Genomic DNA, 16658 nt, shown 5'->3' with positions numbered 1-16658 from the left:
AGCTTGAACATCTGGGAGTTCACGGTTCACATACTGTTGAAGCCTGGCTTGGAGAATTTTGAGCATTACTTTGCTAGCATGTGAGATGAGTGCAATTGTGCGGTAGTTTGAACATTCTTTGGCATTGCCTTTCTTAGGGATTGGAATGAAAACTGACCTTTTCCAGTCCCGTGGCCACTGCTGAGTTTTCCAAATTTGCTGGCATATTGAATGCAGCACTTTCACAGCATCATCTTTTGTCTCTTGGGGATATCTCTTGGGGAGGGCAAAATTGTCCCCTTGAGAACTCCTGCTCTGATGTTGAGAACTCCAGCTCTGATGCTCACATTAACCCACCCAGGTAAGTAGCAGGCATTTGTTATTTCCATTTCATGGATGAGGAGACTGAGGTCCAAAGGGATTTTCACACACGGTGAGTGAGCCTTGGGTCTCAGAGCCGGGACCCAAGCCCTGCTCTTCAGACTCAGCAGCGACTGCTCTTTGGTGACAGTGTGTGTTCAGCTGCTCAGTCATGTCTGGCTCTTTGCGACCCCATGGACTGTGCTCCTGCCATTTCAGTGCCTCGAGAAGTAACCTGAGACTGAACAAAATGCTGGCCTTTGTTTTCTAGGCATCGTACCCGCGCTTTTCCCAGACGAGGAAAAGGAGTCTATCCTCAGTCAGATTGGGCCAGAGGCTTTGAAGCAAGGGACAGGCCCGGCCAAGGAGTCCGTGTGGCAGTACTTCGTGAACAAGAGTGCCAACAACCTGCACATCGTCCTGGGCATGTCGCCGGTGGGGGACACCCTGAGGACCCGCTGCAGAAATTTCCCAGGTGCCCGGGAGCAGAGCCTGCAAATCCTTTCTTCCCCTTCAGTAGGGCACATGCTTTGGGTGAGGGAGTGACATGCATCCTGAGGTTCCACGGTTCCACCAGCCAAGTGACCCATGACATGGTCGTTAGGTTGAAAGTTGAGTCCTGCCATGTAGGATGAGCCTGGAGCCACCACTCAACAATCGCCAACTAGCTCTTGTGTTGCAGATGGATGGCTGGTGCCCTTCTTTTTTTACTTTAAATTTTCAAAAAAGTTTTTATTATTGATTTATTTTGACTGTGCTGTGTCTTTGTGGCAGTGAATGGGTTTCTTTAGTTGTGGTGCAGGAGGGCTTGGTTGCCCCAAGGCATATGGGATCTTAGTTCCCCCACCGGGGATTGAACCCTCGTCCCCTGCATTGGCAGGTGGATTCTTAACCACTGAACCTTCAGGGAAGTCCTGGCTGATGTCTTTCTAACATGAGGAAAAGCTCATAGTCCCAGCCTCGAGGCCCATAATGTACACAATATAGCTCTCTGCTCCCTTCTATTTGGAAAATTCTGGCATCCTCATGGAAGTAGCAGAACCTATCCCTAGAATGTGGGTGGGGGGCAGTTTTGCTCCCCAGGGGACACTTGTCAATGCCTGGAGACATTTTTGGTTGTCACAATTTGGGTGGGGCGGGCTATGTATAATTGGTATCTAGCTGATAGAGACCAGGTGTTGCCAAACACCCCACAATGCACAGACAGTCCCATCACTGAGAATTATCCAGTCAAATGTCAATAGTGCTGAGGCTGAGAAACTGTTTTTGATCGTTGTTTTTGGACATGTCCATCTCATTCACCAATTTGTTGGGTCCCAAAGACTGTATCCATGTTCCCGTGGGTCTCAGAGTAGCAGAGGGATCATCTCTTTTATCTCTCTTTCTTTGCAAGGTCTGGTAAATAACACTGGTATTGACTGGTTCATGCCCTGGCCTCCTCAAGCTCTGCATGCAGTTGCAAAGTCATTTTTAGGTAAGTGGCAGCTAATACCAGGACCACGTTAGCAGTATGCATGCGTGCTCAGTCGCTCAGTCATATCCGACTCTTTCCGACCCCAGGGAATATAGCCCACCAGGCTCCTCTGTGGGATTCTCCAGGTAAAGATACTATATATTAACAGTATAACAATTTGTTATCCTTTTCGAGACTTTGAATTTTGGTCCAGTAGATTCCACGGTCACAAATGATTGTTAGTGTGTTTTGGTTCATATTGTGTTTTAGTCCAAAGAGACTTCAGGGGTTTTACAGAGATAATGCAGAATAAGAATTGATTAGATATCATAGAAAGTAAGGGTCAGCAAACCATGGTCTGCAGGCCAAATTCAGCCCCTTGCTTGTCTTAGTAAATGAAGTTTTATTGAAACACATAATAAACATAATGTCTATGGCTGCTTTTATGCTACAACCACAAAGTTGAGTAATTGACACAGAGACTGTATGGCCCACACAGCCTAAAAATTTACTATTTGGTTCTTAAAAAAATTTTTTTTTATTGTAGTATAGTTGCTTTACAGTGTGTATTAGTTTCTACTGTAGAACAAAGTGAATCAGCTATACATATACATACATCTTCTCTTTTTTGGATTTCCTTCCCATTTAGGTCACCACAGAGCACTGAGTAGAGTTCCCTGAGCTATACAGTTGGTTCTCATGGTTGTTTAGAGAAAATGTGTGCTGACCCCAAGGATGTCTGAAAAATCTTTTGGTAAACTGATTACCCATCAGTGTGGAATTTTCAACTCCCTAAGGCCTTGGTTATTAATGGTAATCTTCAGAATAAGAAAATGTTAGTCACTTAGCTGGTCTGACTCTTCGTGGCCCTGTGCGTTGTAGCCTGCCAGGCTCCTCTGTCCACGTCTCCAGGCAAGAATACTGGAGTGGGTTGCCATTCCCTTCTCCAGGGGATCTTTCCGACCCAGGGATCAAACCCACGTTTCCTGCATTGCAGGCAGATTCTTTACCATCTGAACCACCAGGGAAGCCCTTAAGCCAGTCAATTCATCCTTAGGGAAAAACTTTTATATGGACCTAAGTTGAACAGCTTTATGACACTGGGTGACCTTGTGAATAGCTTTAGCCTTATAAATACATATCCAATAAATAACTAGTCCCACTTTACAGACAGATTGCAGTTTTTTGGAGAAGGGGGCTAAAGGAATATGACTCTTTTCTGATGATATAACTCCAAGATCAGCAAACTTTTTCTGTAAATGCTGCTGCTACGAAGTCGCTCGGTTGTGTCCAACTCTGTGCGACCCCATAGACGGCAGCCCACCAGGCTCCTCTGCCCTGGGATTCCCTAGGCAAGAATACCTGGAGAATGACTAGATGATAAATATTTTCGGCATTGTGGGTCATATGGTCTCTGTTACAACTGCTCAGTTTCACCATTGCATCATGAAAGCGGCCATAGACAATATGTAAGTCAATGGGCATGGCTGTGTGCCAGTAAAACTTTATTTACAAAAATGGGCAGTGGGCCAGATTTGTCCTGGGGGCTGCAGTTGCCAGCTCTGATATAGATGTGCCTTAGCTTTCATTGGACTTCCCGTGTGGCTCAGACAGTTAAGAATCTGCCTGCAATGCAGGAGACTCAGGTTCGACCCTGGGTCAGGAAGATCCCCTGAAGGAGGGCATGGCAACCTACTCCAGTATTCTTGCCATGGATAGAGGAGCCTGGCGGGCTACAGTCCATGGGGTCTCATAAAGAGCGGACACAACTGAGTGACTGACGCTTTCACTGTCTTTTCACTTTGGCTTTCATAGGCTTTTTAGCCATGTCTGTGCATTAGTACTTAGCTGCTTTCAGTATTCAGTGGTTAAGCATCATAAATAATGGTGCATGGAATTTACTTAGAATTTTTCTCTTAGGATATATTCCTGGAATTGGGATGACTGTGCCCAATAAGTATAGACATTTGTGAGGCAAAGCTTTTCATGCATGCTGTAAAATTTGCCCATGGACTGTGGTTTGTTGACCCCTGGTATAATTCAAGATCAAATATGCAGAATCTGGATGAATGCCTACTTTTGGTCATACTTCCTTCCTTCACTTTTGAGGTGAAAATATTTTGCAATCTGTGAGATCATTCAAGTTGATGTGGTTTTGGTACTGGAAGTGATTATTAAGTTTTCAGCAGACATATAGGAAGGCCTGAGCTCAGATTCTCAGTCATGTCTGACTCTTTGTGACGCCCTAGGCTCCCCTGTCCATGGGACTCTCCTGGAAAGAATACTGGAGTGGGGTGCCATGCCCTCCTCCAGGGAATCTTTCCAACCCGGGGATCGAACCTGCATCTCGTACGTCTCTTGCATTGGCAGGCGGGCTCTTTACCACTGGCACCACCTGGGAGACCCCATAGGAAGATCTACCTTGTGCCAAATATGTGCTGGATGCAGGGAATATAGCAGGGCACTGGGTAAATTTCTTTCCTGGAATCTCAAGCACCTCTCCCAACACTGTGTTAGCCTTTAGCAAGACAGACCTTCCTACGCAGGGAAAGAAAATTGGCTTTCTGTGTTCTTAGAGAAATTGCCAGGGTATCAGTCATTTCAGTTCAGTCACTCAGTCGTGTCCAGCTCTTTGCAACCCCATGGACTGCAGCACGCCAGGCCTCCCTATCCATCATCAACTCCCGGAGTTTACCCAAACTCATGTCCATTGAGTCGGTGATGCCATCCAACCATCTCATTCTCTGTTGTCCCCTTCTCCTCCTGCCTTCAATCTTTTCCAGCATCAGGGTCTTTTCCAATGAGATAGTTTTTTGCATCAGGTGGCCAAAGTATTGGAGTTTCAGCTTTAGCATCAGTCCTTCTAATGAATATTCAGGACTGATCTCCTTTAGGATTGACTGGTTTGAAAAACCAGAAAAGCCATTGACAAGTGATAACTGCTTTTCTCTTTTTTGTTAAAGCATTTTTATACTGTATTTTATTGTGGTAAAAAAATATGCAAAATTTGCCATTTTAACTATTTTAAACCATTGTAAGTGTGCACTGTTATACTTTTTAATACAATGTTGTGCAATTCATATCACCGTCCATCTCCAGAACCTTTTTCATCTTTAAAACGGAAGCTCTGTCCCCATTAAACACTCAGTCCCTGTTCTCCCGCCCCCTGCCCCACCCTCCACCCCGGAGCCTCTAATTTACTTTCTGCCACTAATTTGACAGTTCTAGATGTCTCATGTGTCCTTTTATGGCTGGCTTCTTTTACTTTGCATGTTTTCCAGGTTTATCCATGTTGCTGCACGTATCAGAATTTCCTTCTTTAAGGCTGAGTAATACTCCATTTATGGACAGGCCGTATTTTGTGTATCCGCCCATCTGTTGGCAGACACTTCTGGCTGCTGTGACTAGTGCTGCTATGAACATTGACATACAAAAGTCTGCCTGTGTCTGTCTTTCACCTCGTTGGGAATGTGCTTAGGAGCGGAATTGTTGGGTCACATGGGAATTCCGTGTTTAACTCTCTGAGGAACTGCTTGTCTCCTTTCTTTACGAACCACCCTTTTCCATCCCTTCCTCTTCAGGAACTAATCAGATGATCCCGGCAGAAAATATAGAAGATCTGGTAGAACATGTCGTTTTGGTCCACGAATCCGTGGGTGAATTCAGCAAACAATTCCTACAGAAACTGAGGCGCTGCAACTATGTGACTCCGAAGAACTACCTGGATTTTATTAACACGTATTCAAAACTACTGGATGAGAAAACTCAGTATAATATAGGTAAGACTTGGGAGGGGGACGGAACGATTCGTAGAGATTGTTATTCCTTACAAGTAAGGATCCCACTGCTGATGTTTTCCTTAAGCAGATGTTTTCTTAGCAAGATCGACGATACTTGGGACTGAGGCAAAGCCGAAAAGCACATTTTGGATTTTGCACCTCAAAAGGATATGTGTGGGTGGGCAAAGCCCTGGCATGCATTTATTTTTGTTTTTCTGTGTTGGGCCATGCGCTCTAAGCTCTAAATTTGCATTCCATTAGAGATACCGTTTAATGAGAACAAGCATTTCTCTGTTGGAAAACTTTTAAAAAAATTCTCTGGTTCTGGCTGTTGGTCAAATGAAGCACTGTTTTCAGAAGCATATTCATTTTGGAAGTCAAAGTGTTAGTCGCTCAGTCACGTCTGACTGTTTTGCAACCCCAAGGACTGTGGTCCACCAGGCTCCTCTGTCCATGGCATTCTCCAGGCAAGAATACTGGAGTGGGTTGCCATTCAGAGATGCCACCCCCAAACCAAAATGGCAATGGAGGTGCTGAGAGATGCTTGACATCTCATGAAGATGATTTTATTTTATTTTTTATTTTTTTCCTGTGAGCCCAAGTTGGGTGAATCTCACTGCATTGCGTGTAGTTGGGTGGGTTGAGAACAGAGCCCCATCAAGGATGAATACCTGTGTTCCCTTTCCTCAGCTCAATGCAAGCGTCTGGAGGGAGGCCTGGACAAGCTGAAGGAGGCCACCATCCAGCTGGATGAGCTGAACCAGAAGCTGGCCGAGCAGAAGATCGTGCTGGCGGAGAAGTCGGCTGCCTGCGAGGCCCTACTGGAGGAGATCGCCACAAATACAGCCATAGGCAAGTGTGGGGCCAGCTCTGGGGATCTGGACTGCCCCCTTCCCACCAAAAAACCCCAGACAGGACAGGGCTCCATTGCATGACAGCCCTGGGAAGCTACTTGTAGGAACTGGCATGTTTTGACCTACCAGTTACTATTTTTTTTTGAAGATTTATTTTTTTTATTCTTATTTTTTGGCTGCACTGGGTCTTCACTATGGCACACAGGCTTTCTCCAGTTGTGGTTCGTGGGCCTAGCTGCCCTGCAATGTGTAGGATCTTAGTTCCCTGACCAGTGATCAAACCCACATCCCCTGCATTGGAAGGCAGACTCTGAACCGCTGGACCACCATGAAAGTCTCAAAGTGGGTGCTTTAAAACAGAGACATTTATTTATTCTCACTGCTTTGGAGGATAGAAGTCTGAAATGAAGGTCTTGGCAGGACCCTGCTCCCTCCAAAGGCTCCGGGGAGGACCCTTCCTGGCCTCTTCCAGCTTGTAGCAGTGGCCAGAAGTCCTGAGTGTTCTTTGGCTTCTGGACGCATTCCTCCAGCTTCTGCCTCCATCACATGACGTTCTCCCACTGCGTCTCCATGTCCTCATATGGCTTCTTATAAGGACACAGTTGTTGGATTTAGGATCTACCCTAACCCAGTATGACCTTGTGTTAACTAATTATATCTACAAAGACTCTCTTTCCAAATAAGGTGATATTCTGTGGTTCTGAGTGGCATGGATTTTGGTGGGGGCACTAATGAAGCTGGTACACCTACTCCATGCCAAGCTTTGTTCTAAATGTGGGGTCACAGCCCCTGGAAAGGTTACATTCTAGTGAGTGGAACCCGTTCATGAGCCAAGAATCAGATGAAATTTCAGATTGCGGTTAGTGTCACAAATAAACTAAGATAAAATAAAGCAAATAGAGTGATGAAACTGAGAGTGACCTGGGGGGAGGGTGACTTTTGGGCTGGGCTGAATGAACATATAGAGGAAAACAATAGAATGTGAAAGACTAGAGATTTCTTCAAGAAAATTAGAGATACCAAGGCAACATTTCATGCAAAGATGGGCTCAATAAAGGACAGAAATGGTATAGACATAACAGAAGCAGAAGATATTAAGAAGAGGTGGCAAGAATACACAGAAGAACTATACAAAAAAGAACTTCCTGACCCAGATAATCACGATGGTGTGATCACTCACGTGGAGCTAGACATCCTGGAATGGGAAGTCATGTGAGCCTTAGAAAGCATCACTACAAACAAAGCTAGTGGAGGTGATGGAATTCCAGTTGAGCTATTTCAAATCCTAGAAGATGATGCTGTGAAAGTGCTGCACTCAATATGCCAGCAAATTTGGAAAACTCAGCAGTGGCCACAGGACTGGAAAAGGTCAGTTTTCATTCCAATCCCAAAGAAAGGCAATGCCAAAGAATGCTCAAACTACCGCACAGTTGCATTCATCTCACACGCTAGTAAAGTAATGCTCAAAATTCTCCAACCCAGGCTTCAACAATATGTGAACTGTGAACTTCCAGATGTTCAAGCTGATTTTAGAGAAGGCAGAGGAACCAGAGATCGAATTGCCAACATCTGCTGGATCATTGAAAGAGCAAGAGAATTCCAGAAAAACATCTATTTCTTCTTTATTGACTATGCCAAAGCCTTTGACTGTGTGGATCACAATAAACTGGAAAATTCTGAAAGAGATGGGAATACCAGACCACCTGACCTGCCTCTTGAGAAATTTGTATGCAGGTCAGGAAGCCACAGTTAGAACTGGACATGGAACAACAGACTGGTTCCAAAGAGGAAAAGGAGTCCGTCAAGGCTGTATGTTGTCACCCTGCTTATTTAACTTGTATGCAGAGTACATCATGAGAAACGCTGGGCTGGAAGAAATACAAGCTGGAATCAAGATTGCCGGGAGAAATATCAATAACCTCAGATATGCAGATGACACCAACCTTATGGCAGAAAGTGAAGAAGAAAGAACTAAAGAGCCTCTTGATGAAAGTGAAAGAGAAGAGTGAAAAGTTTGGCTTAAAACTCAACATTCAGAAAACTAAGATCATGGCATCTGGTCCCATCACTTCATGGCAAATAGATGGGGAAACAGTGAAAACAGTGGCAGGCTTTATTTCTTTGGGTTCCAAAATCACTGCAGATGGTGACTGCAGCCACGAAATGAAAAGACACTTACTCCTTGGAAGGAAAGTTATGACCAACCTAGACAGCAGAGACATTACTTTGCCAACAAAGGTCCAACTAGTCAAGGCTATGGTTTTTCCAGTGGTCACGTATGGATGTGAGAGTTGGACTGTAAAGAAAGCTGAGTGCCGAACAATTGATGCTTTTGAACTGTGGTGTTGACGAAGACTCTTGAGAGTCCCTTGGACTGCAAGGAGATCCAACCAGTCCAACCTAAAGGAGGCCAGCCCTGGGTGTTCATTGGAAGGACTGATGTTGAAGCTGAAACTCTGATACTTTGGCCACCTGATATGAAGAGCTGACTCATTTGAAAAGATCCTGATGCTGGGCAAGATTGAAGGCGGGAGGAGAAGGGAATGACACAGGATGAGATGGTTGGATGGCATCACCGACTCAATGGACATGAGTTTGGGTAAACTCTGGGGGTTGGTGATGGACAGGGAGGCCTGGCATGCTGCAGTCCACGGGGTCACAAAGAGTTGGACATAACTAAGCGACTGAACTGACTGACTGAATGAACGTAGGAAAAGCTGATGAAGAGGCAGAGAGATCTCAGTAAGCCAGAAGAACTTCGAGGGCAGCCCTGGTGTCCTCAGCGAACAGCGGCCAAGCAGGGTTGGGGTTGTCTCATGGGATGGAGTGGGCGGGAGGTATAGGCGGGCTAGTCAGGGAGGGTCAAGGTTGCAGCAGCTGTCCTGGTGTTAGGGACCCCAGGGACCATGAGGACATGGTCCCACTGGGAACACCCAAGGCTGCCATATTGGCCAAAGCTCATTTGACCCCCTCCTCCCAGTGCCCATTTTTTTTAAAAATTATTTTTTGAATTTATTTTTGGTTGCACTAGATCTTTGTTGCTGCAGGCGAGCTTTCTCTAGCTGCAGCAGGTGTGAGCTACTCTTAGTCGCGGTGTGCAGACTTCTCATGGTGGTGGCTTCTCTTGTGGAGCACAAGCTCTGGGCACGAGGGCTTCAGAAGTTGGGTACACGGGTTTAGTTGCTCTGTGGAAGCACAGGGATCTTCGTTCTGGACCAGGGACCGAACCTGTGTCCCCTGCATTAGCAGGCCAATTCCTACGCACTGGGGAGGTCCCAGTGCCCACCTTTGAGGGCTGTGTCGCCTTGGCTCAGGAGTGGTGGTCCATCCTCCCCGCCTTCGATGGCTTCATTCCCCTCCCTCTCCCCCAACAGCGGAGGAAAAGAAGAAGCTGGCAGAGGAAAAAGCCATGGAGATAGAGGAGCAGAACAAGATTATCGCGGTGGAGAAGACAGAGGCTGAGACTGCCCTGGCTGAGGTCATGCCCATCCTGGAGGCTGCCAAGCTGGAGCTGCAGAAGCTGGACAAGTCGGATGTGACCGAGATCAGGTGACGGCTGGCCATCCCCAAGTGTGCTTGGCCACCAGCGTCACCCCTGACAGCAATTATGACATAATCATGGCGGTTCGGCATTTCTGTGCCGCCCACTTTCCATGGTGGGGACTGTCATTGTCTTCATTTCCAGATGAGGGTCCTCAAGCCCAGAGAGGTGAGCTGACTTGCCCCAGTCAGTAGGTAGCCCAGCCCACTGGCCTTGAACCCTGGCCACTCATAGAAGTAGATTGGGTTCCAGAAGGGGCTGGTGGGAGAGGTGGAGCCTTGTAAATCAGTCCTCTTTAGGAGAACATGATTGGGTGTCTGTCCTGAGAGAGGCAGGGCCCTGGATGCGGGCCAGGTATGCCAAAGGCTGAGAGCAGATGGGAGATACCCTCATCCATTTCTAGACACATGATGGACTTTTAGAGGTGGGGAGGGTGGTTTTTTTTTTGGCTGCACTTGTGTGGCTTGTAGGATCTTAGCTTCCCGATCAGGGATTGAACCTAGGCCCGGGCAGTGAGAGCGCCAAACGTTAACCACTGGACTGCCAGGGAATTCCCAGGAGAGTAAGTCTGTATTGTGGCCCCCAGCCATTCTGCAAAGCAGTGTGTCAAATGACTCCAACCCCTGCAGCCAGAGGGCTCATTTGCTGTCCAGAAGGAGGGCCTGGTATGGCGTTTTCTTCCTTCCCACCATGGGGCACTGTCCTTAGGGTACCGTTAGTGGATCTCAGTGGTAAGTTTGGCAGTGCCAGTGAAGCCAGGAAGAAACAGCGTCCTGCCTGCCCCACCCCATTCCCTGTCTTTGTGCTGCGTGGTCCCGCTCATGTGTCCCTGTGTTAGGAGCCTCGGCTCTCTCCTCTCCTTGCTCACATCATGTCCTCATTTTCAGAAGAGGCGTTGTCCTTCTGGCTGCACGATCGGTGAGCGAGACTCCTGTTTCTAGGCTGGAAGCTGACCTGTGTTTCGTGTGCCTGGTGGGATGCTGCTGCTTCTTTGAGCTCCTCATTTCCTAAGGGCCACGTGGCGGCCCTTGTCCAAGGCTGTGCTCTGGTTGTTGGCTCTTGCCTGGAAAATCCCATGAACAGAGAGAGGAGCCTGGCAGGCTACAGTCCATGTGAAACACGTGGATTCAAACAGAACATTCAGCTCATTCCAGAGCAGGAAGCCCAAGTGACTCCTGGGCAGAGGGGTGGGGTCATCTGGAGATGCTCCTGCTGTTAGCAAGAGATCCTGATTTCAGAGGTTTGCAGTGTGATTGCAACAAAGGTATATGGATGGATGTTTTATAATTCTGTTTATTTAGTTTTGGCTATGCTGGGTCTTTGTTGCTGCACATGGGCTTTCTCTATTTGTGGCAAGTGGGGGCCACTCTCTAGCTGTGGTGTGCAGGCTTCTTATTGCCATGGCTTCTCTTGTTGCAAAGCACGGACTGTAGGACAAGCAGGCTTCAGTAGTTGCGACACATGGGCTCAGCAGTTGAAGCTCCTGGTCTCTAGAGCACAGGCTCAATAGTTGTGGTGCATGGGCTTAGTTCCTCAGTGACATGTGGGATCTTCCTGGACCAGGGATTGGACCCACAACTCCTGTATCAGCAGATGGATTCTTTAACCACTGAGCCACCTAGGAAGCTCCAGGATGGCTGCTTTAAAACTGCAATAGCATGTGTTGGAAGTTTAGACTGAGTTGTGAGAGAGACTAAGAATATGTGCATTTTCAAGGGAAACATCCAACCACTGGTTATATGGACTTGAGGCTCTGCTCTGCCTGGTGGCTCAGATGGTAAAGAATCTGCCTCCCAATGCAGGAGACAGGTTTGATGCCTGAGTTAGGGAGATCCCCTGGAGAAGAAAATGGCGACCCACTCCAGTATTCTTGCCTGGGAAATCCCGTGGACAGAGGAGCCTGGGGGACTATAGTCCATGGGGTCACAAAGAGTTGGATACAACTCAGCAACTAAACATCAACAACAACAACAACTCAGGTCAGCAGCATAAAAACATTCTGAGAACAGAGTCGGGAAGGATCTTTGAGGGGGATTTATCTGGGAGGAGAAGGCTGTGAATCCTCTCAACAATCCAAGGGGCTGGTGGGAAGGAGTTTCCATGGGACCACATGGAGAGCTTGATATGTGTCCCCTGTGGTTAGACAGGGTGCCTGTATCACCCTGAGATAGTAAAAGCAGCCTATGGCCTAAAAGGAGTAATGTAGTTATTGGAACAGGTGATATGTTCACGCATGGCTTTGCTTCTTCCCAGCTGTGTGACCTTTGGCAAGTCACCTAGCCTCTCTGTGCTGGAGTTTCCTTATTTGTAAAATGCAGATGATAATCACTGTCCCCACAGCCTCAGGGTGGTTGAAAGGGAAAGTCGCTCAGTCGTGTCCAACTCTGCAACTTCCAGGCCAGAATTCTGGAGTGGGTAGCCTTTCCCTCAGAGAAGGCACTGGCACTCCACTCCAGTACTCTTGCCTGGAAAATCCCATGGATGGAGGAGCCTGGTGGGCTGCAGTCCATGGGGTCGCAAACAGTCGGACACGACTGAGCGACTTCACTTTCACTTCTCACTTTCATGCATTGGAGAACGAAATGGCAACCCACTCTAGTGTTCTTGCCTGGAGAATCCCAGGGACGGGGGAGCCTGGTGGGCTACCGTCTATGGGGTCGCACAGAGTCAGATATGACTGAAGCGACTTAGCAGCAGCAGCAGCAGCCTTTCCCTTCTCCAGGAGATCTTCCCAAACCAGGGGTCGAACCCAGGTCTCCCACATTGTGGGCAGATTCTTTATCAGATGAGCCACAAGGGAAGCCCAAGAATACTGAAGTGTGTAGCCTACCCCTTCTCCAGGGGATCTGCCTGACCTAGGAATCGAACTGGGGTCTTCTGCATTGCAGGCGGATTCTTTACCAACTAAGCTATCAGGAAAGCCCTGAAGTTCAGGGTGGGTATGAGGGTCCAAGGAGCTATTATGTAAGGCTCTCTCAGAACTGGGTTGAGCATGGGGTCAGTGCCACGTATACATCAGCTAGGTCCTGGTTCCAACATCAAAATGACATGCCATGAAAAGCCCCCTCTGACCTGCTCCTCATCAGCCTAGTTCCCCTCCCCCTACAGGACAGAGAACCATGGTATGATTATGTATATCTCATATACATTTCCTATATATCCATCCAGAGACGTGTTTGTTTTTTTTTCTTGGCCACATCCCACGACATGCAGGATCTTAGTTCCCTGACCAGGGATTGGACCTATGCCCCTTGCAGTGGAAGCTTGGAACCCTAGCCAACAGGACCGCTAGGGAAGTCCCATCCAGAGAGTTTTTGCACATGCTCAAGGCAACCAGATGTGCCAGTGTCTCTTCAGTCCCTGATGTTGGGCTCTAAGGGTTGTAGAACAAGGGATACCATATTCTCTTTTCTTTCCTTTTAAAATATAATTGGTAATACACATCATTTTCTGCATCTTGGCTTTTTCCATTAACAAGACACTTTGAAGATATTTTGCATGTTGATGTATGAGAACCTTCTCATTACTTAACAGCAACCCATCACATACCCTTGGATGGCTGTTGCTGCTGCTGCTGCTAAGTTGCTTCAGTTGTGTCTGACTCTGTGTGACCCCATAAACGGCAGCCCACCAGGCTCCCCCGTCCCTGGGATTCTCCAGGCAAGAACACTGGAGTGGGTTGCCATTTCCTTCTCCAGTGCAGGAAAGTGAGAAGTGAAAGTGAAGTCACTCAGTCGTGTCCGACTGTTTGCGACCCCATGGACTGCAGCCCACCGGGCTCCTCCATCCATGGGATTTTCCAGGCAAGAGTACTGGAGTGGGGTGCCATTGCCTTCTCCGTGGATGGCTGTACTATCGTTCATTTAATCAGCCCCAATTTATGCATTTTTACCTTATTTCCAGTTTATTTTGCCTTTCCAAACAATGAGGCAAAGAATAATGCTTACTTCACTATGCCCAAGTCCACTGGAAGAATACATTTTCAGAGGTGGAATTGTTGGGTGCAAAGTTGTGTGTGTTTTTGTCTATGAGTGCATGCTCAGTCGCTCAGTCATATCCGACTCTTTGCAACCCCATGAACTGTAGCCCTCCAGGCTCATGTGTCCATGGGATTATCCCAGACAAGAATACTGGAGTGGGTTGCCATTCCCTCCTCCGGGTTTATGTCTATGCTGCTGCTGCTGCTAAGTCACTTCAGTCTTGTCCAACTGTGTGCGACCCCATGTTGTTGCTTAATGCGCTCCACAGTTGTGGAACCGATTTGTACTCCCTCTGGCAGTACATGTGAGTGCCTGCTTTTTCATGGCCTCACCAACAGAGGGCACTACTAAGCATTTGGATTTTTGGTTATTTATAGATGAGCAATGATTCTTGTCTAGTTCTAATGTGCATCTCCCTTATGATGAGAGAAGTTGCCTTTTTTTTAATAGGTGAAAAATGTGTGTAAGAGTCTGTGTAGTTCGTTTTCTGTGAACGCTTTATGTGCTTTGCCCGTTGTTGAATTGTTTTTGTTGCTGTTTTTTTTTTTTTTTTTTGCTTCCCTTAGCCTTTCCAGGGGCTTTTTATATTAATAGTGAGATTAGCTTTTTATGTGTGGTGTGAGTTGCGAATAATTTTCCCAGTTTGTCATCAGCCAGTTGACTTTAAAAACAAAATTGTGTTTGATGTGGATCATTTTTAAAGTCTTTATTGAGTTCGTTACAATATTGCTCCTGTTTTCTGTTTTGGTTTCTTGGCCAAGAGGCGTGTAGGCTCTAAGCTCCCTGACTAGGGGTCACATCCCCATCTCCTGCATTGGAAGGCGAAGTCTTAACCAATGGACCACCAGGCGCGTCTCAGCCATTCGACTTTGTTTAGGTGGTTTGTGTGTGTGTGTGTGTTTGCTGTGTGTAAATTTTTATTTTTATGAGGTAGATTTTGGCGATATTTTATTTTGTGGCTTTTTGCTATGACCTCATATTTAAAAGGCCTTGCGACTGGAAGATTGTAAAGTAATCTCCCAGTGGTTTCATGCTATACTTTCATAGTTTAATTGTTGACCTTTAAATCTTTGATCTCTTTGGGATTTTTTCCTGGGATTTAATAGGTTTGGATCCAGATGACTACAATCTGGCTTTGTTTAGGCCATTTAGATGTTAAGGGTGATGAGCCAGCACTTAGGTCTTGACGATTCCCTAATCCTTTAATTCTTTAAATAGCACTTCCTCTCTATAATGCTCAATCCCCTTTGCAGAAATCATTAAATGTTAAGGCAGGGAGATTAGGAGTAATGAAGATTAGTAGTGGATGTTTCTCCGGAGTATAAAAGGTTCCCTTTGTTACTGGCCTGCGACTTTGCTTTTCTTCCTTTTCTTCATTCAGTACCATCAGGTGCCTACTGCCTGCCCACCCTGTGCTGGCATGGGGGCTGAGAGACAGTGAGCCAGCCTGGGAGTCTTTACCACATGGAACCCACAGTCTGGGGAGGCACGAGTATGCACAGGCGAATCGCATGAGCAATAAAATTACCCAGGAAGAGGTCAGGGAGGCAGGGTGTGGGTTGCTATGACTGGATAATGGGGGGCCCGATCTAGTCTGGGGGGTGAGTAGTCAGGGAAGGTGAACCCCAGGAAGTGATATTTAAATGGGACATGGGATGGAGGCTAGAGGGGGCTGAAAGGAGTGTGGCTTGAGGGAAAAGCAAAGACAGTGTCTGGGGTAGAGTGAAGGGAGGTGGAAAATAAAGCTTGTAATTGGTGTTCTCCTCCAGGGAAGGCAGCATGCCTTCACCTCCATCTGTCTATCTGTCTGTCTCCCCCTGAGTTTCTTTCTTTCTTCTTTTTTAAAAAGATTTATTTATTTACTGGCTGTGCTGGGTCTTCCTTGGTGCACTTGGGCTTTCCCTAGTTGCGGTGAGCAGGGGCTATTCTTCGTGTCATGTGTGGGCTTCTCACTGCAGTGGCTTCTCTTGTGGAGCGCGGGCTCCAGGGCACGTGGGCTCAGTAGTTGCGGCTCCGGGGCTCAGTTGCTCTGAGGCATGGGGGATCTTCCCAGACCAGGGATCAAACTGGTGTCCCTTGCAATACAAGGCGGATTCTTAACCACTGGACCATCAGGGAAGCCCACCCTAAGTTTCTGTTGTGGTAGAAGTAAAGAGTCAGATTAATCAGACACACTTTCATTTCTCAGACTTGTGATCTTACTTTTTCCCCTATTTTTATACCATTTTATCTAACTCATAAAACAGTGTTTGGTAATCTTACTATTGCAAACTCCTTGGTTATCTGGCACCACAACACCATGTTCTAGATAAACGAGGTTCCTGGAACCGGTTCATAAACTGACCCCAGAGAGCTTCCCTTTCATAGACTCAAAGGCTTTGGGGGCTCCAAGTTTCCGGTTCTGCTTTCCCATTTTACAGATGAGAAAGCTGAGAACCTGGGACCAGTCCAAATGGCTCAGGACGCTGCCCTGAGGCGCTTTCCCACTTGTGTCTGAAAACGTCTCACTGACCCCCTCCTCCTTGGATTATTCAGAGAGCAGTGGCCCGGCCTGGTCTTCATCAGCCCCGAAGGGAACCTTTTAAAAACAGTTGACAGCATCCCCCGCTGTCGTAAGCGCCTAACGCCGCATAATTGAGCCTTTCCCTGGTGACTCAGGTCCATTACTTTAATGGTCGGGTTTTGTGCTGGAGCACTGCCCTGGCTTGTCCC

At 47.1% G+C, this 16658-nt stretch overlaps 1 protein-coding gene across 1 annotated transcript in view; it reads left to right on the top strand.

Moving 5' to 3' along the window:
• Positions 1 to 16658, top strand: part of DNAH10 (dynein, axonemal, heavy chain 10) — a 158629-nt gene that overhangs the window by 109147 nt on the left and 32824 nt on the right. Inside the window, exons 53-57 of the mRNA XM_010841412.1 lie at positions 611 to 814; positions 1733 to 1813; positions 5374 to 5571; positions 6262 to 6423; positions 9800 to 9974. Coding sequence (XP_010839714.1) covers positions 611 to 814; positions 1733 to 1813; positions 5374 to 5571; positions 6262 to 6423; positions 9800 to 9974 — 820 coding nt within the window. The remainder of the gene's footprint in view (positions 1 to 610; positions 815 to 1732; positions 1814 to 5373; positions 5572 to 6261; positions 6424 to 9799; positions 9975 to 16658) is intronic.

This window comes from Bison bison, unplaced genomic scaffold, assembly GCF_000754665.1.
Source record: "Bison bison bison isolate TAMUID 2011002044 unplaced genomic scaffold, Bison_UMD1.0 scf7180017864160, whole genome shotgun sequence".
NCBI classification, from domain to species: domain Eukaryota; kingdom Metazoa; phylum Chordata; class Mammalia; order Artiodactyla; family Bovidae; genus Bison; species Bison bison.
Note: the sequence above shows the minus strand (reverse complement) of the source record. Positions and strands in the feature narration are given on the sequence as shown.